This window comes from Leptonotus elevatus, chromosome 18, assembly GCF_054856555.1.
Source record: "Leptonotus elevatus isolate MCC_2025b chromosome 18, RoL_Lele_1.0, whole genome shotgun sequence".
Classification (NCBI taxonomy): domain Eukaryota; kingdom Metazoa; phylum Chordata; class Actinopteri; order Syngnathiformes; family Syngnathidae; genus Leptonotus; species Leptonotus elevatus.
Window position 1 is genome coordinate 1,029,786 of NC_141256.1, and position 23,767 is coordinate 1,053,552.

The 23,767-nt window shown below is 38.7% G+C and overlaps 1 protein-coding gene across 1 annotated transcript in view; it reads right to left on the reverse strand.

The window, feature by feature from the left end:
- mdn1 (midasin AAA ATPase 1) overlaps nt 1-23,767 on the reverse strand; it is a 133,997-nt gene that overhangs the window by 12,392 nt on the left and 97,838 nt on the right. The window contains exons 60-68 of the mRNA XM_086061714.1: nt 22,670-22,771; nt 22,379-22,577; nt 18,961-19,137; nt 18,092-18,243; nt 17,137-17,226; nt 12,897-13,012; nt 11,977-12,151; nt 10,552-10,625; nt 10,219-10,333 (exon numbers count right to left, since the gene is read on the reverse strand). Coding sequence (XP_085917840.1) covers nt 10,219-10,333; nt 10,552-10,625; nt 11,977-12,151; nt 12,897-13,012; nt 17,137-17,226; nt 18,092-18,243; nt 18,961-19,137; nt 22,379-22,577; nt 22,670-22,771 — 1,200 coding nt within the window. The remainder of the gene's footprint in view (nt 1-10,218; nt 10,334-10,551; nt 10,626-11,976; nt 12,152-12,896; nt 13,013-17,136; nt 17,227-18,091; nt 18,244-18,960; nt 19,138-22,378; nt 22,578-22,669; nt 22,772-23,767) is intronic.

Genomic DNA, 23,767 nt, shown 5'->3' on the forward strand with positions numbered 1-23,767 from the left:
CTTCTGATGATGAATACAAAAGGGGAAAAAAAAGTTTGCAGACCAATTTTAGGTACAACTTTTTTTTTTTTTTTTTACTTTTTTTGAGTGATGGTTGATGGTCATTTCATTGAAGTTAATGGCAGCTCAGGAAACAAGACTAATCATTAAATACTATTGTGACCTTTTAAAAAAAAAAAAAAAAAAAATTTTTAAGAGATCAGTTAACGGAGACATTTCGTTTTAGTAGTATAGTAGTAATAGTGCTTTTGTGAACACAGATTCACAATTTTCAGCACAGTGGATTTATTTGAATTATTTTTCTTTTTTTTCTTTTTTAAGGCTGTTTTACTTTTTCATTGAGATGGTTATCTGACATTTCATTGTTGCTCATGGTATTTATTTTCCTTATTCATCTGATCTTTCTTCTTGTTTTTGTAATTACAAACCCAATTCCAAAAAAGTTGGGACACTATACAAATTGTGAATAAAAACTGAATGCAATTATGTGGAAGTGCCAAATTTCAATATTTTGTTCAGAATAGAACATAGATGACAGGTCAAAAGTTTAAACTGAGACAATGTATCATTGTAAGGGAAAAATATGTTGATTGTAAATTTCATGGTGCCAACAAATCTAAAAAAAGTTTAAGAGGCTTGAAAAGTCAATTGCACTTATAAAAAAAAAAAAAGCTGGAAGACCAGTTACCACTAATGAGGTCAATTGGCAACTTGATTGGAGTATAAAAAGAGCTTCTCGGAGTGGCAGTGTCTCTCGGAAGCGAAGATGGGTAGAGAATCACCAATTTCTCCAATGTTGCGCAGAAAGATAGTGGAGAAATATCAGAAAGGTGTTTACCAGTGAAAAATTGCAAAAAGGTTGAAGTAATCATCATCTACAGTGCATAACACCATCCAAAGATTCAGAGAATCTGGAACAATCTCTGTGTGTAAGGGCCAAGGCCGAAAAATCATACTGTATGCCCATGATCTTCGGGCCCTTAAACGACACGGCACCGCAAACAGGAATGCTTACTGTAAGGGAAATCATAGAAAGAGCTCTGCAATACTTCCAGAAAACATTGTGGGTGAACACAATCCACCGTGCCAGCCACTGTTGCCAGATGAAACTCTACAGTCCAAAGAAGAAGCCATTTCTAAAGTAGACCAAAAAGCGCAGGCGTTTCTCTGGGCCAAGAGCGTGGCAAAGTGGAAACCTGTTTTGTGGCCAGACGAATCACGATTTGAAGTTCTTTGTGGAAAACGGGGGCGCTATATCATACTGACTAAAGAGGACAAGGACAACCTAAGTTGTTATCAGCACTCAGTTTATAAGCCTGCATCTGTGATCGTATAGAGTTGAATGAGTGTGTGTGGCATGGGCAGCTTCCACATCTGGAAAGGCATCGTCAATGCAGAAAGGTATATTCAGATTCGAGAACAACATATGCTCCCATCCAGGCATAATCACTTTCAGAGAAGATCTTGCATTTCTCAACACGATAATGCCAGACCACATGCAGCACCAATTACAACATCATGGCTGCGTAGGAAAAGGATTCGGGTATTGAAATGGCCAGCCTGCAGTCCACTTCTTTCACACATTTGGCGCATCATAAAGGGGAAGGTGCAACAAAGAAAGCCCAAGACAGTTGAACTGTTAGAGAGACGCGTGTTAGACAAGAATGGGACAGCGTTCCTATTTCTAAACTTGTCTCCTCGATCCCCAGACTTTTGCAGACTGTTGTAAGAAGAAGAGGGGATGTCTCACAGTGGTGAAAATGGCCATGTCTCAACTTTTTAGAGATTTGTTGACACCATGGAATTTAAAATCAACATAGTTTTCCCTTAAAATTATAAATGTTCTCAGTATAAACTTTTGACCTGTTCTCTATGTTCTATTCTGAATAAAATTTGGCATTTCCACATAATTGCATTCAGTTTTTATTCACAATTTGTATAGTGTCCCAACTTTTTTGGAATTGGGTTTGTATTTAATTTAATTTGAGAATAATGCTGTTATTGCAGTTTACTTCTAAAACCTACAGATCTTGTTAGACGCCACTTGTGTTAGTGAACCCTATTTTTTTGCTGTTACAGGGAAGCCATTAGGTAGGGTTAGGGTAGTTTTCTTTACAGGGAAAATTTTGTTTCCTGTTGTGCAATAGGCACTCAAGTGTTGCTGAGATTTTTGGAGGGTGTTTCGCCCCAGTTGTTTGTTTGGTGTGTATGTGTGCTGCCGGCCCCTTTTTTTTTTCTCCTGCCTCTTTTTTTGCCTCTTTTCCAGTTACCTGCTGCAAGCACGATTGTCAGTCTTCTTCCATCAGCCTGTCATGGTACCTCTATTATTGCAGTAAGGTATGACCACTACAGATAGTAGTCTTATTTGGGAAATACAGCCAAAGCTAATACGGTTATGGCTCATTTACAACTACTTAAGGGCGATGTGTTTTTTCTTTAGGAGACACATCTTAAGAATAAGGAGGTATCGCGACTCAGGAGGAAGTGGATTGGTAATGTGTATCATTCTAAATTTAACGTCAAAGCTCGAGGAACGGCCATAATAATACGTAATAATATTTTGTTTGAACAACATAAAATGATTGGTGACCCGGATGGCCGTTCCACATTAGTCTCTGGGAAGCTACAGGGCTCTCTTGTGATATTAGCTTGTGTGTACGAGCCAAATTGAAACATCTTATTATTGGGGTGATTTCAATTTGATTCAAGATGTTTAGCTGGATAGATCCTCATCTAAGTATTTTTCTTTTGAGTAAATCAGCTAAAACAATGGACTTTTTAAAGTCCCAATTGGGTATTGTCGAACCCATGGTGACATGCAAATCCTAATGCCAAAACATTTTCTTTCTTTTCCCATCCACATTGGACTTTCTCACGTGTAGATTTTTTTGTCTTTGGATAACAGATTGCTCTCTAAAATGGTATCGTGTGATTACCATACAATAGCTATATCAGATCATGCGCCAGTCTCCCTTGATTTGAAATTAGACATCAGGTCTAGGGGCACGCTGTGGGAAGCTTCAAAGGCATATTTGAGGGGTCAGCTTATAAGCATTGTTTCTCACTTGAAGAAGAAAGAGTTATCCCACGTGACTGTTTAGCTGAATAAAATCTGAGATTTAGATAATAGTTATGCATAAAACCCAAAACCCGGCCTCTATACGGAAAGTTTAAAACTTCAAGCTTGTCTCAATCTTACCACTATCACTGCGGCTGTGGTTCAATTGCTTAAGACAAAGCAGAGATTTTTTGAGTCCGGTGACAAAGCTGGAAAACTTTTAGCTTATCAAGCTCGTGTTGAAGCGACCTTGAAACTAATTCCAAGTGTGAAAGCAGTTACTGGTGAAACTATATTAGACCCGGATGGTATTAATGATGTATTTGTCCATTTCTATTCAGACTTGTATGCTTCTAGATCGTCACCTATTGCGCATTAGATGCTTCAAAATATACATTTTCCACAGATAGAGCAGTCATTGGTGAGGGGATTGGGAGGACCAATCACGGTAGGCGAGGTGCAAGAAGCTATTACATCTCTTAAGGCTGGCAAGGCTCCTGGCCCTGACGCCTTTTCAGCTGACTATTATAAAGCCAATGCAGATCTCTTAGCACCAATGTTGGAGGCAATGTACAATGAAACTTATTTAATGGGTTGACTTCCCAAGACTCTCTCTGAAGCCACAATCTCTTTGATCTTGAAAAAAAAAAATAAGGACCCTTTGTTATGTGGTAGCTACAGGCTTATTTCGCTTTTAAATGTAGATTTGAAAATCCTTTCTAAAGTTCTTGCACTTTGACTGCAGCGTGTATTACCGCAAATCATCTTTTTGGATCAAACTGGCTTTATGGCTGGACGGTATTCCTACCACAATACTAGACGTCTTTTAAATATTATTCATCCATCAGGCGGCTCGGGACCAGAAGTGGTTGTGTCTCTGGATACGGAGAAAGCATTCGACCGTGTTGAATGGAGTTTTCTTTACGAAGTGATGAATAGATTTGGTTTGGGTGAGGATTTTGTCAAGACTATTGTACTCTTCTGCGTCAGCTTTAGTTTGTACAAACAACACCCTGTCTTTCGCCTTTCCCACTTGGGAAGGGTACTAGGCAAGGTTGCCCACTCTCGCCTCTTTTGTATGCCATTGCCATTTGCCATAGAGCATAGGTGTCAAACTCCGGTCCTCGAGAGCCGAAGTCCAGCAGGTTTTGGATGTTTCCCTTCTCCAACACAGCTGATATATGATCAGCTCATCAGCAAGCTCTACACAAGCCTGATAACGATCCTGTTGATTGGAATCCGCTTGTGTTGGAAGAGGGACACCTCCAAAACCTGCAGGACTGCGGCCCTCGAGGACCAGAGTTTGACACCAATGCCATAGAGCTTCTGGCTATATGTTTGCCTTCAGAGGAAAGATTTTGAGGTGTTAGGAGGAAGGGTGCAATACATAAAGTATCTCTTTATGCAGACAATTTGCTTTGATATGTCTCGGACCCAGTTAAATCATTCCCTGTGCTTTTTGATACATTAGACCAGTATGGTAAATTTTCTGGTTACAAGCTGAACTTTCTCTCAATTCTTCGGCCGTGGCGCTTCCTCGCTCAATGGTACCTTTTAAGTGGGTAGAAACCGGATTTCGATATCTTGGAGTTTTTGTCTCTGCATCTATGCCCGACATGGTTAAACAGAACTTCTTATTATTGGATTGTGTTGGGAAGGATTTTGACCGGGGTGTCTTCATTACCACTCTCGTTAATGGGACATGTGAAGGTGATGGTGGTCTTGTCCTACCTAATTTCAGACAATATCATTGGGCAGCCAATATTCAGAAACTCTTATACTGGCCGTGTGATGAGTATGATTCAATGCCAGCCTTGGTATAAATGGAAAAATCATCTAGCCACTATTCCTTATTGTCAATACTTAGCTCGTCACTCACTCCCATTGTCTTTATCCCACTTTAGGAATAACCCAATAGTTCGGGACACTATAGCCATTTGGAGGCAGTTTAGAAAATGTTTTGGGCTTCTTGGACCGTCTATACAGATGACTGTATCTGAACAGCAATGGGATCTGATCTTGAAATGAATACAATCGTCCTCAATCTGTGCCCGTCATGCTTTAATCCAGTGTAAGGTATTTTATAAAATACATTATACAAATGCTAGATTGTCTAAAAATCTGTCCAGCAGTTTGTGACATTTGTAATAGGTGTGGGCAATCACCAGCAAATCATGTTTACATATTTTGGGCTTGTCCCAAACAAAGTGTAATTTGGAGAGAGGTTTTTAATACACTTAGCCAAGCATATGGCCGAACCGTTCCTCCTAACTCGCTTTCGGCTATCTTCGGAGCTCTTCCTGACACAACTGTCTGGTCCCCTTAGGTAGGCCTTTACGACTTTACTAGCTCGTAGGGTAATTTTATTGAGGTGGAAATTTCCCAGCCCCCCATCCCACGATTTGTGGATGAAGGAAGTACTTTTTAATTTAAAATTGGAAAAACTTCACTGAATGGCTGTATTAACAAATTTAAGGAGAACTGGCAATTTTTTTTTGCTATTGGCTGATACTGTCATTCTGCTTCCTCAGGCAGGTGTGGATTAGGCTGTACCTACTTTTCTTCCCTTTTGTGTGTGAGTGGTGTGTTGGTTCCCGTGGTTAATAATAATAAAATAAAATAAATTACATAAGAGACATAGTGCATAATTATGCATCCACGTTTTGTGTTTTTATGTCCAATTTCTTACCTTACTTCTTTTGGGGGGTATTTGTGTTCGGTCTTTCGCTTTTTCTTTCATTTCATGTACAGTTTAATTACTGCCACATGCATGCACTCCGTTTAATAAGGTGGCGGTAATGCACCAAAAGCACCTGCCAACCGCGATAAGAAAGAAGAAGTCATGCATTACCGCCAGTGGCCTTCTTCATAGCCATCTATGCTAAAGAAGGGGGCGTTCATGAACCAAAAGTATTTGACAACCATCAAATGGAAGTAGAAGAAGAAGTTCGTAGTCTTGTGTAAGTTATAGTGTAGTATGATTTATTTACTATTTAGAGCAGCATAATGTGCAGTAAACGATCAGGACTACTTCTGGCTACTACTTCTGGCTCCAATGTGGCGCAGAATTTTAGTTAAGGTAAGCCATTTAAAACTACTGCAAGAATAAAAGCTTTTCCATAATGCATCTGTCCAAACAGTGTGTGTTCGCATTTGTGTATTTTTCGAGGGAGACCCGCGATGCGATCCGCTTGCATTATTTTTTTTTTTGTTATTTACGTAATCTCAGTGAGTCATGTTAAATACAGCCATACTACATACAAAAGATTTTTTGTATCTACACAACCGCGAAGTGGGAGGGGCCATAGGTTCTCGCAACCATTACATGATGGGATTTGTATGCTTTTTATCTGATTATGTCTTTATGTGCACCATCTTATACCTTTCTTTTTTCAGTGACTCCTTTAGTCCTGATAATTCAACCGAGTGATTTCTGCCTATTTATACGCATTTAAAACCGAGAGAAAATTCACAGGCGTCACGACCCACCATTTTTGCTCTTCCGGGATGTTGATTGAATGAAGAGTGAGGGGGTGAGCATTTTTTGTTTTCCTCCTTGATTGCGCTCAGTGCGGCGAAGATTACCCTTGATGGTAAGAGTTATTTAAATTATTTGTTGTGGTGCATTTTGTAAATTTTGTTCATACTTATGTTAAGTCGACTAACATGAGTATAAGTGATTATAAGCAAATGCCTCTAAGACAACTGTAGTAGAGTTTTTCAACACTCATGACCTTTTCGAAGTTACGGTAAGGAAAATGGCGTTTTGATTTAACACTCGATAGTTAACATTATGACTGGTTTATAGTATTATCGCTTTCGAAGTCGCCGTTTACAGCGAGTGTTTGCTTTTTTCACGGCAGCTGTTTTATTGTGAATACAGTTTGCACCTGCAGACAATATACAACAAATGAAAACTCCTGTCACAGCTCAAACTTCCTCGTAATGACTGGCTGCAAGTTACAGACTTTGGAACGACAAAAAAACTCAGTATTAATTTAAAAGTAGCCATTTCTTTGTTTTTTCGACGACGGGGGCCTGTGTTCGATAGGTTTCAATTGCAAACTGTACGAATAAGACATGGTATAAAACAAAACAGCAACAGATAACCTATAAATAAATACATACATAAATAAATAAATCCGCAAATAATGCAACAAATGTGGCTTTTATTGTATACAGATTAAATATATGATTATGTTGCCCATTGTGTATATTTCTTCAAGGTCTGTATTTTGTCACCGTTTAATGTACCTATAATAATTTCATATTTAACTATGCCATTCTATCTTACAGTTAACTGTGCCTGGTGAAATGAATCAGCAATTTCAATTCATTAAGGTACATATGAACATGAAGTAACAAATTGAAAATACGAACTGTATAGCACTTAAACCACTCACTAATTTCTGTATGTGCTGTATGTTTATACACTATGTGTATATAATATACACAAACATAAAATAATAATAATAATAATATAACATATACAAAAGCAAATTCAAATGATTCGAAAGATTGTGAATGAGAGGAAAACATCTTGGGCAAATGTTTTATTAAAACAAGTTTTAATAAAGGACCAAAATATGTTTAACCCATTTGTGGGTTTTGATCTGATGCCTGTGATGAATCTCAGTTGAAAAACTAAAGAGAAAATTCTACCATAAACATTTATGTGATTAGCATCCGTTACATTACTATACAAGGTTTAATTTTCCATTATTTTACAGATTTCTAATGAAAATGATCCTGCAGCCATCCAAGAGGCCCTCAGCACGTTTGACCTGAACATCTTTGTGCTCAAAACAGGGGACCGTAATCCGGAATAGTCATCAAGGGAACTGAGGTTCTTTTTGGAATCCCTGATGTGGCAAATGCTTGTGTCTTTCTAATGGGCCTTAAGCCTGTATCTTACTTGGCTTGGGAGTAAGGCTGGGCAATAAATGGAATTAATTCCATTAATCATCATTTAAAAAGTCGAACCGTTGAAAATTTGCTAAATCCTGAAATCGAATTTCGTCTTTGTCTGCATTATTAAAAGCTGTCATTCTTATGTTCTGTTACATCCAAATGTTATTGCGAGTTGTAATTTTGCACAAGTGGCAGAATGCTAGATGGGTGGTTTACAAGACACGTTTACAATAGCTATCAACTAGTTAATTATGGCATTCAAGCACAAACTATGAATATTAAATTTATGTTAAAACTGATTTAGAATCATATTTTATTGTTTGAACATTTTGCACAAATTTAAAACAGTTTAAGTAAGGTGTTGCAGGGCTCAAAGTTTCATTGCCATGTTGACTATTTCATGTAAATTTGAATTGTATTTAATTCACTGATTCTTGTGTGTGCGCGTGTGTGTTTGGAGGGGTGGGGACTGAATTAATCATAATTGTGAGGTACTGTTTATCATTTATTAGGTGTCATCTTGTCTCATGAATTTTCCTACATTTTCTGCTGTTGGATAACAGGTTTTGCACAAAGTAAAACAAAAAGAAAAGGAAAAGGTTAATGTACAAAATTTACATTTTTGTCCTGATTAATAAACTTGAAAAGCAGTGGTATTGTAGTGTATATTTCTCTTGTTTTTATTTGTAACTATAGTTTTCTGTCTATGAAATCCCATTCAGCCAATTCAGTGTAAAAAGAAAGTAGATCCGACTTGAAAAGGAGTAGTAAAGCTATTTTTTTTTAAGTAACTTCTACTCATAAACGCATATTTAAAAACTCTAATAAGTAATCCCAAAGATAAAAGATTGACCAGTGAAACTATAAACTCAAGTAGCATTTACTTGCCAATTTAGATTTTAGTCAATTAAAAACTTGTAACCACATGATAATTACTTAAAAACTACTTGAAAAAAATGTTCTAAGTAGATTTAGCTCAGAATTTTTTTATAGTGTATGGTGCACCACAGTGGCTAAAATAAACACATATGTTTAATCAGACTAATAAGTGGGTGTGGATTTATGTTAAGGAGCCAACAAAAATTAGTTATGTTAATATGTTACGCCCTAAAAAATGTTTAATGCATGGTTCTAAGACGGCTATAAAAAACAGTGCAGCTGTCTGCTCGACGGAAAGTTCTTGCCTCCCTCCTGCAGGATGTGTCTTGTGTTTTGTGTCTGTAGGTCAATAAAACTTTGTCTACATCGGACTCCAGGACTGGACATAGTTATTTTTGTAGCTTACTGAATGAACATTGTCTTTTTGCAACTTGACTGTGGCTAGTTTCTCCAGGTGTGGGGTGCTGGACTCGATCGGTTTGCAACTTGACCATGGCTAATTTATTCAAGTGGAGCCTCCATAAAACTTGGAACATCTGAGTTATACGATTATGGCCGAGGGGAAAAAAAATGGCGGCGGCCACTCCAGGGAGGACACCCCAGGAACTCTCCGCCTGCGGGCCGACGTTCCAACAGCTGCTCGGGCACTAATAATAAATGTCCAAATTAAAGCTTTAACTGGAGATTAATTTAAATTCATTAAAGCATTAAAGAAAAATTAACTGAATGTTCAGCCAAACTTGGTGGAGTCACTGGTGGGAAGATGAATAAACATGGACGATAGCTAGTTTTACTTTCTGATTTATTTGCTTGATGCTTGTTGAAGAACTCTTAAGGTAATTTGCACACTTTGCAGAACCAAATTTAAATAGCATATTATTTTTACGCCTTTGGCGTATCATCTCAAAGAAAAATACCCTGCTCAAGATACCTCCATGAGGCCTCATCAATGCTGCTGGGGTGGTGCTCGTGAGCAGAACTAAACCTGTAACCGATAAATTTCTAAATCTGTAAGCGGGAAGTTTTAAGAATTCTATGAGGAAAATATGAGATGCCTTTATAGCAAAGTCTGTTTTGATCGTTTTGTTCAACAGTTGTATTTGACAGAACAACAGTATTCAAGGGCCAAATAAATCTATTAAACATTCTTTGAATACATTAATTCCAAGATTTTACTCAAGCAAATATCTGTTACAAGCTTAGTAGAAAATGGTAGTAAGAAGGGCGAATAATCACGATTAATTGCGCAATATTGCGTGATTACTCGTTAAAAATGTAATCGTTTGTCAGCATTAACAACAACAATAATGATGATGATAATGATGACAACAATAACAACGATAATACCAAAGCATGAGCAGGATTCCCACCTGAGCTATTCTGGTCTTCTTCTGCTGGAATTTACACAATCGGATGATCCGAGCTCCAGAATCATCATTGAATTGCTGCTGGAATGGGTGGAGAAGCTGCACCTGCTCACCAAAACTATACAGGGGGGAAAAGTAATATTACATTTCACATGAAACGCATACAAAAAATTGTGAGCTCTCTCTTTGCAGTTGTTTCATCATATGGTTTGGGGGCGTTTCCGCTCCACATAAAAGTTACACAAATATCACGAGTAATTTTTTTTTCCATCCCTGTATTTTATTTATAAACAACAAATTGAAAAAAACAACAAAAGTACAAGGAAGAGATGATACCTGTAAACAGACACTTGTCCAACTTCCAGTAGAGTGAGAGCATTGACAATCACTGACAGGGATTCAAACGCCAGCTGGAAGAAAGTAGTGCACATAAGCAAAAATGACCCAACAATGATCAGTGATCGCAACCACCCGCCCACCCATACCAACCACACACAAACACACAACCACACACACACACACCCACACACACACACACACACCCACACCCGCACCCGCACGCGCACGCGCACGCACACGCACGCACACACACACACACGGTTAGGGTTGGCTGCCGTCCTTGACTTCCGTGTGTCAGTTTTGAATGTGGCGCTTACAAACAGCCACAGAAATCAGTCTGACTAATTTTTTCATCTAATATCGCCAGAGTAGCGAGGTTGGAAGAGGTAAAAATATTTTGTTGGGAAATGAGGTGACACTCCTCGACCTAATTTCAATGAGACATCTACCGAAGATGACATGATGAAGATGTCATCGCCGTTCGCGATGAACCGTCTGCAGGGCTGAATTTCTAATATCGCCACAAATGTCAACTTTATGCTTAATGTTTTAACTATGATTAAATTAAAGGCAAATAAAATGTTAACACTGTTACTCAAAACAGCTTTGTATATTCACAGATGTATCAGTAGTTTGCCTTCCATCCACCCTCTCCCGCCCGCGCAGAGCGCATATCAGGCTTTAGATGACGTATAGATCGGATGCGTGCGTTCAGACTGCAGACGCATCGCATACATATCCGATTTATATCCACCTACGAAAGATGCCCACGTCAGGTGTGAAAAAAATCAGAATTGCACTGTTCACACTGCATGAAAAAAATCTGATACTTGAATACTTGAATAAATAGGAATTGAGCTGCAGTGTGAACGCAGCCATATTCATACAGTACAGTGCTGATATGTTCCTGTGTATCATGCAATGGGTAAAAAATTGATATACTGAAACTGAATACTACAATCATGGCACTAAGACTAAAACAAATCAAGAAAGAAATTCTTTGTGTAAAAATTATATTATGTGAAATGAAAAAACTGTACATAAAAAAAAAAAGAATAAATTATTATTTTTAACATTATTTGTTCTGCAAGCAAGTACAAAATTACTGACCTGGCAAGAGCCAGATTGATCATTGTGATTCACTCAAGAGTTCTCCACAATATCAATCTGCGACTACTCCATGGTGATTTGCTCGGGAAAGGCGGGACATTCTGTACAATACTTCAGGTGATTGGACGATGCGGCATCTTGTGCACGTTTACCTAACTTTTGTTTTGACCATTCACAGCAACGGATGAAAATCTCGTCTTCATTCTCGCGAAAACAACAACAAAAAAACACTAACATCTCGGCTGTTCTGGGAACACTTTTTCACCGGATAAACTTAAGGAGACTGTGCAAACTCTGAACACCAGGACTTACCTGTTTGGAATGGTTGTCCACCATACTGGAGGAGTCATCCACAGCCAGACAGATCTGGTAATCTCTTTTGCTGGGCTTGGTCCTCCTCAACCAGATCTTGTCCTTGCGGAACTGACTGGCAATGTATGGGATCACTTTTCTCATGTTAAGGCGTTTTCCTGTGCGGTAATCACCTCTGTAGAATAGTAGAACATTGAAAACTATCAAAAAAAATGACAAAGTGAATTAAACACTAAAGCGATGTTCCCATTATCAGCGGTATTACAACACGAACTATAGTCAGGTTTCCATCCAATTGTTGTGATTTTTTAAAGCAAATTTACTGAAAATGCGCAAAACGGACATGCGACTTATGCCCTTTTCCATCTGTTCTTCTTTTGCGAATATTGAGAGGGGACTCCGCTGCTGTAGGTGACGATATACACTATAGAGATGTGATCCACCAGCAATTTAAAATAAGAAGAACACTAAGCGACTGTCGTATGAGTTTTCTTTGTAATTCTTGATAAATCGTAGCGTTTCTAAAATTGCATTAATATTTGCTTCTTTAATTCCAAAAAGATTTTTGTTTCGTCGTCCCCCAAACATACCTTACTTTATCGTCTGACATTGCTTTGGGACTACAAACGTACATGTGATGTAATATCCGGTCGTTCCAGCGGTTTCCATAGCCAAAATTAGCATTTTACTTTTTTTGATACGCTTCAAAATCCACCCCCTCTAAGCATAAAAACTTTTTTGTGAATTTTGAGCCCTTTTTCGAATTCCTAGCGTTTCCATTCAGTTTGATTTTCGCATTTCTTAATATAAATGGGTGGATGGAAACCCAACTTATGACTTATGACAGATATTACAACTCTTTTGTTAGGTTAACAGACTCTGTTAAAGTAAAGTCTGCAGCAAGTTATGGGGATACCAACTTGAGCTTTGCAGCTTCTGTGGGCTCCAAAATAAGGCGTAGCTGCTCTGAAAGTTGTTGGGATAGCAGGTAGGTCATTGTCTGGTACTGGCGCCACATGTATGCCGCTGCACTCTCCTGGGTCACAAAGTTATTGTTCATCAAATTAAAAAATAATGCAAACTTCTTATTAACAGTTGCAAGGAAAATCATGTGGACCCTGTGGAATTACCTGGATTTCTGTATACATTTCTGTACAAAATATGATCTGATCTTCATCAAGTCACAACAATAAACAAACACAGTTTTCTTAAAGTGACAGTGTGTAATAAGTGACCACTAGACTGTCTAGACTAGATATCACTATATCATAGAATGCAGCCGAAGCGCATGCATTTCAAAACACGCACACTACGGTGGCTCAGAGAGACCACACTTGGCAAGTCTACCACCAATTCTTATTTTGCGTGAGCGAACAAGCATAGCCGGTGTGAAGCCTGACGAGCGATGCTGAAAGACTGAGCGAGCTGGATTTAGCCGGAGAAGCTAAGCAAGCGGGAGTTAGTTGGAGTGGCTAACTAGAGCGGCTAGTGGGAGAAGCTAGTCAAAAAAAAAAAAGGCTTGTGAGAGCAAAACATAACGTGACAAGCGACGGGAACCCGAATCACGGAAATCAGCCAAATATACGACCATCTGCAGGCCCGAGCTGTGGAAGGTTAAGTGGCAAATCACCAGGGCTAACTATGCAAAGTTGTCTTTTAGGGATCCATAGCAGGAATATGGCGGCGAAATGTCAGCCTCTTGTAAGGTGTGGCTCCAGCCATGTAATTGTGGGAATGCTTCTATTGTGGGAATGCTGGAATCACATCCATACATACAACAGATCATCATTACCCGTTACCATTACCCAGGAGGTTGCGAGTTCAAATCCCACCTCCGACTGTACATAGCAAATGTATCCATGGAAATTATGCTAAGTGATTATATGCTAACCAACTGACTATCATATCAGGAAATTCATTATAATTTCACTGAAATGATTAAGCGCATGTGTCCCCATTCGCATAGATAGCTTTCAGCATCAGATGACACTTGTCAATATAAATACGCCATAAGCCCTGATTTTGAACAAAACAAGTGAGGTCAGTGGTTTAAGAAATTGCCTGCCACACCAGAAGACCTAGGTTCAAACCCCGCTCGGACTACTCTTTAGTACAAATGTAATACTGAATACAAATAATCATAGTCAAATTATATCACATTTATTACTTTTGATGTAATTTGTCATTATTAAGTTTTTACTCCATTCTATATTTAAAATTCAAATTCAACACAAGCTTTCAGTATATATTGACATATTCACTACAATTAGAAAATGCAATTTCTGGAGAAATTGCGTGAGAAGGCTGTAAGGCTGAATGAAACCTTTGGAATAGATGGAAGCGCTCATGGCGTGAGTTGGTGGTATATAAGTGTGTTGGAATGAAGTGAATGGGATGAAAAATATGGAAGTAAATGTGAAATGTAGAATCTCCCATTAAGAATGAGTGGGGAAAAGTAGGGTACAAAATTGGGAATTGTGGGTAAGGCGTGAATTTTGGAACTGAAAGAAATGGAAGAGCTCATGGCGTGAATAGGTGGAATATATTGTAGTTGGAATGAAGTGAATCGAATGAAAAATGTGGAATTAAATGTGAAATGTAGACTCTCCCATTAAGAATGAATGGGGAAAAATAGGGTACAAAATCGGGAATTGTGGGTAAGGTGTGAATAATTGGAATAAGAAAAATACACCCTAGAACAGAGATGGGCATCAAGGGCCGGAGTCCTGCAGGTTTTGCATGTTGCCCTTCTCCAACACAGCTGATATGTGATCAGCTCATCAGCAAGCTTTGCATAAGGCTGATAACGATCCTGTTGATTAGAATCAGCTTGTGTTGGGAAGTGAGAAATCTCCAAAGCCTGCAGGACTCCGGCCCTCGAGGACCGAGATTGCCCACCTCTGCCCTAGAATGACGTGAATTTTTTGAATAAGTTAAAATTGGAATGAGGCGAATCGGAGGAATTATGTGGAAGTAGATAGATGCCAAAAAAGTAGGATGTTTGAAGTATAGGAATAACAGCCTTCACACAATTACAGTATATACAATGTCACAGATTTGTCTACGGCAGCAATTGCACTGCCACACCGGAAGACCTCGGTTCAAACCCTGCTTGGACAACTCTTCAGCTAGTGCTGCGGCGCTTTGCCCGGTGAACAGGAGTAGTGTTGTCACAATACCAAAATTTTGACTTCGATATAATACCTGCATAAAATACCTCGATACCGGTACTGAAATGATACCTTGATAAAAATCTAAAATATATACAAAAGCAGCAAAATAATGTTTATTTATTAATTCAAAAAATTAGGATGTATGCATGTTATATTATGTGAATACGGTATATATTTATGTATATACTGTATGTGCTTTCACATTGCATGCCATATTCTTGAAGTACTGTATTTGACTGCATTTAATGCAATCCGTTTTAAATATTGGTAATACAGTGGGCACTCCCATGACTCAATGTAACGGCCAGCGAGTGCTACACTTAATTAGCACGTTGTGTTTCTCAACGAGGAGCGCTTCAGTGTTCAAAGTGTGAAGACTTAATTAGCTCATTATGCTTCTCAACGAGGAGTGCACGGCCAGCAAGGCAAGCACTTCAGTGTTCAGGGCGTGAAGCCATCTTCCTGAGCCCTCTCGCACACGAGCTGAAAGAGGCCGCTTAAGGTTTTTTCCGCATATCAGTAGACAGGCGGCCATCCGTGTATGTGTATCAAAACATAGTTGGCGGGCTGTCTCGTATTAATTTTTTTTATGTATCGGTGCTAAAAAAAAAAATGGCACAGAGCCGTTTTTGACGCCAAAATATCGAGGTACGGTACTGGTATCCCGTGCAACACTAAACAGGAGGCAATGGTTCGAATACCACCTTTGACAGATTGCAGTCCGGCTGTTATTTGTATTCATTTTTCTTTCAACTACAATTAATACTTTGTAATTTTCACATAATTTATCTTTCAATTTCCTTCATAAGCATTCAACATAGCATTCAGCTATGTTTGTGTTTATGTAGCATTCAGTTTTTAGCATTCCCACACAATTTCTGCAGAAATTGCACTTAGTCTAGTATAATTAGTGATTACTCGACCTATGATTATATAAAAAAAATGTATGTTGCTGTAATAGAACATATTTCCATATTATTGATATATAGAGTGGGTTTTTTAATTGAATGAACTATTAGATCACCACTAGATGGCGCTAAATATTACATACGGTCAGTTCAAATATCCAAGCAACACTTACATTTACATTTTTTTACAGAACACATGGATGCCACAGTGTACAATCGAAAAAGCATGTCAATCTTTGTATTTTATTACTGTTTGAGCCTGCTTTGGAAGCGCTGCGATCAAAATTTGCCGTTTTTGCACATCAGACCTGCACAGTGGTTAAGGAGGAATTTTTGACCATTCCTCTCAACAAAAACGTTTCCATTCAGTAATATTTTTAGGAGTATTGTGTGAATCGGTCTCTTGAGGTCAGACCACATCTCAATTGGGCTGGGTTCAGGATCGAACAAATCTGCTAAAATCTTTATAAACTTAAGAATGTTTTTTTCATAATAAATATTGATTATTGTGAAAGCACAACCAGCTGTGGGCCTAATGAGTTTTTAAAAATCATGTCTTCTTCGACGCGTGCAGTGAAGAGAAAGGTTGGTATTAGGGGTATAGCAGTAGTCATTGTTGAGCATATGGGCACCCCAATTAGCCTAAAAAGTCGCAGTGCATGAGGAATAAAATCTCAAATGTAATTACTCAACTAGACATGCTAAAGCAAATTTTTTTTAAGAAAACCATTGAAGCTAAAAACCTTTTTAAAATACTTTTTCTTTTAACAGATTTTCGTAATACCTGATGCAGCCCTATTACATCAAGATCCTGCTCCCAAGGTTATGTGAGTTTGAGACCCCTGGTTTAAGCAGACTGTGTAACTAGTGATAATCAGATAACTTTTTTTTTTTTAACTAATTCCAAGAGATTCACGTACTTTTTTCTAAATGTGTATATGCTGTAGTCCTCATACTCAAAGTTTACTTTATCTTCAAATAGTACAAACTGCAACCTCTTCTGCACATGCTGGCCAATGTCACATTTTCATCAAACTTTAATGGCTTGAATTCTACATTATGAAGACATTGGTACACACCTCTTCCTGTGTTCCTGGAGTCAATTCGTGCCACATTGATAACTGCACCTCCATCTCCCTCCTGATGTCCTCAGGGTCTCTGTCTAACTTCTGAGAGGAAAAAAAAAGTCATAAATTTGTCATTAATGTAAAGCACTTTGAGGGTCTTGTAAGGAGGAAATACGATATACAGTATAAATGAAGTACCATTTACCAGAGTAAAGTGCAGTCTGAGTTACATTTTTAACACTGACACTAGTAAATACACTCATAAGTGTTTAAATGGAATTAAATTAAGTTAAGTGTAGTTTGGCAGAATTAAATGTTTAACACTGACACTAGTGTAGAGTACTTTCAACACTACTCAGTGTTTACCAGTGTATATTTGTAACGCAATACAGTGTTGGAGTAACACTGGTTAAGTGTGAAAAAAGTAACACTGAAAAGTGTCAGATTTACACTCATTGGTGTGGACACATATAAACACTTTTCTAGTATTAGATTTAACACTCTCAGTGTTAATCTAACACTGGCGATTTTGCTGGGTAGGATCATTGGGAAACAAACTCCTCCATCACTGTAAGGTGACGGCTCATGGAGAGGTTGAGTACGATGTGATTTATTTTGTTTGTTTTGAAAAATACTGATTGTCAACTGCTATATTTTAGTGCGGAAATAATGTATTGGCAGATAAAGATGGCATTCTTCCTCAAATACATGAAAATGTCAGTTTTTTCTTTAATGCCACACATAGAAACTATAATATATAGTTATAACATTTAGTGTTTTTTTGTACATTATTTAGTGACGTGATGGTGTTAAGAGGTGGATTGGGTCAGTTTAATACCCACTGAAGGTCCAGATCCAAAACTGACTGGCCGCCTGCATTTTAAGAATGGGTGAATAAAGCTGAGTCCAAATATAGTATTTTTGCTGTTTCATTAGAAAGTGTGCCAAAAACTAAAATCATATGTACCTGCATTGTGTCTACCAGCATCTCTGGAAGAGTGTGAAAGGTTGATTCTGATTTTTTGTCGGCTTGCTCTTTATCTCTGGAATGCCTGTTGTACTCCCATTCATTGTCTTCATTCTCTTGCCTCTGTGGATGCATCTCTACATTCTCTATACCTGTAAAAGCAACAACACCCAAAACACTTGGGCTTTAGAAAAGTCCTGAGAACTTTCCGTTCTTGTTATTTTGCTGCAGTGTCATATGAAGCATTCCAAAAATGCACAATAGGACATTTTTATTCGGTAACCTTCAAACAAAGTACCGTATTTTCACGACTATAAGGCACACTTAAAAGTCCTACATTTTCTCAAAAATCGATGGTGCGACTAATAGTGAGGTGCACCCTTTGCGACTGCCACCCTCCCAAAGCATAATTGCAACATCTGTGTCAAGCTCGTGCACATGCAAGTATGTGTGCTGGAATAAACTCTTCATTTTTCAGTTTTCTTGGTGTCTAAGCTCAAATTTGGGCTGCCCTTGAAGCCGGCCTGTTGCTTTTTTTTCTTTCCTGGTAATTATGTGAGCCTTTGTTGCACCTCATAATACAGCAGTTCACCACATTTCGATTTGGCCAATAATTCAGAGGGAACACAGTGACCAAATACATCTTGCGTTGTAAACGAGTGTCCGCTAGTCCCCAAATGCAGGATATGCCCATGATTTTGACACATTCCCCAAACCTATGGGGTGGCAGAAAGTGACAAAGCACAAAGAGATTTCTTTGCGCAAGTTTCAAATTTCCTGCAAAGGCATGGTTTTTCAGCAACAACAAAAAAAGGATTTGCATCATAATGTGTGTCAACAGGTGCATGATGAATGTTCAAAAGTAGCACCTTGCTCCTGCAATGCCTTTGTTGTGTCCAGCTGTTTATGTTTTAGCTCCTGGACGTCAGCAGCTTGAATGTCATCATCCTCTTGGTGCTCTATTTCCATTGAAAGATCCTCCTCGTCCTGATTTTCATCCTTGACCTGTTGACAGTCTGCTGCCTCCTGATCTGCATTGGCAACATCTGGGAGAGTTCAACAAATATATCTATTGTTATATTTATAATCATAATATATTACTATTTATTTCTTCATACCTCACAGTGCTGGGCGATATGACGATATTTATCGTGAAGACATTTTATTCCTATTGTGTCTATCGTCATTTGTCACTTACAGCAAAACGCAAACAAAATAAGTCACAGAGAACGCTTGTTTGACGTACAAACGTATTCATTCTGCATGCTTGTTTCACACAGCTATCACCAGGTGGCAGGATGTGCAAGTGGACATGGCAGTGAATGATACATAGTCGTCATTACAAGCTTACGGTGCCAAAGCAAATCTAACATCCATCCATTATCTGAACTACTTATAGTCAATGAAAATTAATAGAAAACGAGGTGGGTAAATGCAATTAAAAAATACTACTACTTTGAAAAACGTATCTAAAACAACAAACCTGTAATTATTAATTAACTTTTTTTTTAAGCCCAACTCAAAGCATGCTGGGTACTCCTTTCAGCTCATTGAAATAACCCAGTGACAGCTGCGTGTAAAAAGCATAGCAGTTTGCGAGTCTAAATGTGCAGTTTTAGCATAATTAAAACACGTATTTTTAAGTTTTTATGGAAACTGAATGGCGGAGAAAGCCACCAAAAGCTTCGCTGGGATGCTTACGTTACCTACAAGCGAGGGTGCTCAAGTCGAGACGAGATCGGTTCTACTACTTACGACGCAGCATAGCAACGAGCTTCGGCTGGCTAATACTGCACATAAACATGTTGCGCTTCTGCTCCTAAGTTAGTAATCACAGCTTCCGTGGCGGCATATAAGAAGCACTTCTTCAGTTACAAGTATTGACGTTCTCACGAACAGATTACGAGGCGTGATTAATCGTGAAATTTAAGTGCATGGGTGATTGATTTGACTTGAAGTTCTCGCTCGTACCATGTTAAACCAGTGCGTGTCAAACATTTATTAGCAAAACAGCTGGCCTTTTAACTCTTTGACTGCCAGACGTTTTCAGAAAAGGGATGCCGTCAGTGCCAGCCGATTTAAGCATTTTGACTGATCTTTCAAGGTCCACAGAAAATGTTCTGTTTGGACTATGGAAACACACATACTACCAAATGAAAGATTGGACTTTCATCTTTCATCAGAAAAAAAAAGTTTGTTTCTACCTTATTCCGTTCTTTAGTAATCAACAATAGAAAATGGTTAGTTTCACCCGATTTCGCTTGTTTTGGACTCAAATACGGAGAAATCAAGCTTTTAGTTAAACTATATTATTTCATGCATTCTAGTGAATTTTACACTTCTTTTTGTCCATGAATGATGCCACAAACACCTAAATAGTGCTTTACTTCTATAAAACACTACCACCAAGAATGAAAAAGTGTTTTTTGATAGCAAAATACGTTTATTTACATTCAACAGTGTAACAATTTGACAACAATTTGGCAAACTATTTACAAATGTGTGCAACTGTGGTGCTATTTACAAATATGTGGATGTTTCAACGACAGTTTTTCTTTGTGTAACACTCTCCTGCGTGCAAGGAGACGCAACAGCATTTGCACAACAGATTGCCTCTTCGCGTGCTCCACTTTCTTGCAGGCCGTTTTTTCCGGGGAATAGCAAGTATATACTGCAGTGTGTGTTGCCATCAAGTCTAATATCAGGATCATGCTACGGTTACGTTACGGTGGTGTTACGTCTGGCTTCCTCATGTCCTTCAGTGGCTATACCGGGTTGTAAGAGATGTTCTGATCCATTTTATCCACTCCATTCATGGTGGCATCGTAGTCCAGAAACAGTGTCTTCTCCGTGATCAGACTGTACCCGCTCCTCCGATGAATATGCATTGGACTCGGGGTACTCTTCATTGTCCGACAAACTGTCCGCATGTGCAGCTCCGGCGTTAGCAGCGCTAGCCGGTGATGCTTTATGACGTGAGAATAAAGGCCGCGTCCAACTGTGGCGTCCAACTGTGGCGTCAACCTCGGGATTCACCATCATCATCATCATCATCACCATCAATGCATTGGTCGATGCTTTTCGACAACTCTCGAATGTCCGATTGTGTAGAAGTACCCGGTCGGTTATTGTGCGCGTTTTCCGGCGTTAGCAGCGCTAGCCGCGCTTAGCCGGTGAGGCTTACTACGTGATCATAACGGTCGCGTCAAGGCTTCCAACTTTGGCGTCAAGCTCGGAGTCATCATCATCGTCGACATCAATGCGCTTTTTAGTATTGATCGATGCTTTCCGTCTTTGAAAAAAATGCTCAAGCGTGAGCTGCTTGCAACCGGTTGCTTGATCAGCCATTGTGGCTTCATCAGCCATTGTCTCCTCAAGACTCTAGCTCCGCCTCACGTCTTCTACTGACGCCCACGGTGGGCGGCCCATCCAACCTTGTGCAAAGAGAGTCATCGCTGCCATCTAGGGGCCAAAACGAGTCATTATACTAACCAGATCTGCCTGATACTTTCAGCACAGCTGCCCAAGGCTTTCCTCCACCCGTTTCCAAAAAAAAAAAAAAAAAACATAGTGAACGTCTTTTAACGTCCTCGGCGCCCTTCCGTAGGTTTATGCTAAACGTTTTATAACGTTTATGGCGGTCAAAGAGTTAACGAGTCTCTGGGGAGAAAAAGTAATGCTACACACTTAGCTAAACAGGAAGTGAGTGATGTGATTGTTACAGCGTCCCGCACATCAACCAGGAGAAGGAAGACTAAACGTGCAGGCTTGATAAGCGATTCAGAAAATGGATGGATATACTAGAGTGAATACCTTTCATATCACTAAATATTTGTTTTCACACTGCAGTCCTAAGTTTTGATTTTGACTTGAAATCTGCACAATAAATATTTTCAAAATTACATTACAATATAGTTCATTGTTTATTTTTAAACAATTTCTGTCTGAAACATTTCTGTATCCCCTATTTAGATTCATAAATACATTTGTAAAAAAATATGTCAGTGGTTACTGTGCCTCTTTTGTGAACCTTTGATAATTTTGTATAGCAGCACTACTGGATTATTTCTCTTTTGATACAGATCTGTTTAAAGCCACCTCAAAATAAAATGAGAAAAGGTAAACAGTCAGTGTGTTGTATAATTTTTTAAATACAAAAACTGAAAATATATCGCTGTACATCGTTATCGTGATATAAAATACCCTATATCGTGATAGTAGTTTTTTAAATATCACCCAGCACTACCTCACACTAACAATTTTCTTCATGATGATGTTGCTACTGACCGTAAGTTTGCCTGTCGTAGGCCATGTCCCCTTCTTTGATATGTTCATAAAGGTCGGACTCTTGCTGGGTTTCACGTTGCTTGCTGTCTTGCGTCTGCTCATGAGAGCTCTCCAACGTACGAAGACGCTTGTTAATAAGCTCATTGTAGTCACCTGTCGAACGCTCATTGTCTGCTTGTCCAGGTTTTCTTTTAAAGCTCTGGAACACAATCATAATTAGACAATAAAGCTTATTGTGAAAAGATAAGGAATGAAAAAATAATTCAAAATATTTTAGCTCATTCACTGTACCTGAGTGTTGTTCTGTTTCTGTGTTTGTGAAGCCATCCTTGCAGTCAGCTTTGACTGGTGACCTTCTGATTCGTTGGCATCAGCTGCTCCATTCCCATGCTCCTATTAAATTAAGTATATGGAAATGTGTCCAATCAGAGTCATAGAGGAAGTAACGAGCGTACATGCTAAATTGTGCCATTTTGAAAAACGCTAATCAGGAAACTTGCTGCTCCCAAGTTAGATTTCCGCTTAACTTGTATAGTTTTCTATACCTTCATGGGACTCTAAGAACTTCTACATACCGTCACCTCATTTGCACATACACGAGTGATTTAGGCCAGAGCAAGAGGTAAGCCGCTGTCGCAAGCTGTTGCCGTGTTCTACCGTCTTAATCGATGACAGAGGAATAAATTAGCATTTTTTTGTACATCAACTCTTTGTGCACAATCTTAACAAGAAGCACCAGTGACGGCAAACGCCGTCAACTACATTTTTTTTTAATAGGAATGGGTAGAGACTTCTTCAGATGCTCTTGTTTGAGCACTAACCTGGAAAAAAAAAACATTGCCAGCAGATGACAGAATTGGGATTTGATCTCTTTTGGATGACCTCACTGTGTAACGATAACACGTAGGCTGCTCAAGCTTGACTGATCTTTGAAAATGTGACTGTTACAAGTAGCTTGTAACTGTTTGTCACATTAAATCTACTCCAAACAGTGTCACAAAAAAAAAAGATGAGATTATTTAAATTTAGAAGTAGAAGCGATGGTATTACGTACATACATACACACAGAATGCATTACTTAATAGGACTGGGTTTAAAATATAGATTTATCTATATCAAATCAATATTGCTTTTCATAGCCCAATAGAGATTCATAAAACCATGTATCAATACTTTTAATACAGCTTTTTCTGGTCAATTAACGTGCCCGAGGTGAGCACGCACTTGTTCAAAACCTCATGTGAGCGTTGTTTAAATGCGCCCTTCTAATATTCAGAGTACCCCAAAAGGAGCCCAGTGCTTACAAAGAAAGGAAACAGCTCAAGCATGAGCTGCTAAGAGCTGCTGATTGCTATAAAACTTTAAAAATGGGCTGTAAAGTAAGTAAAA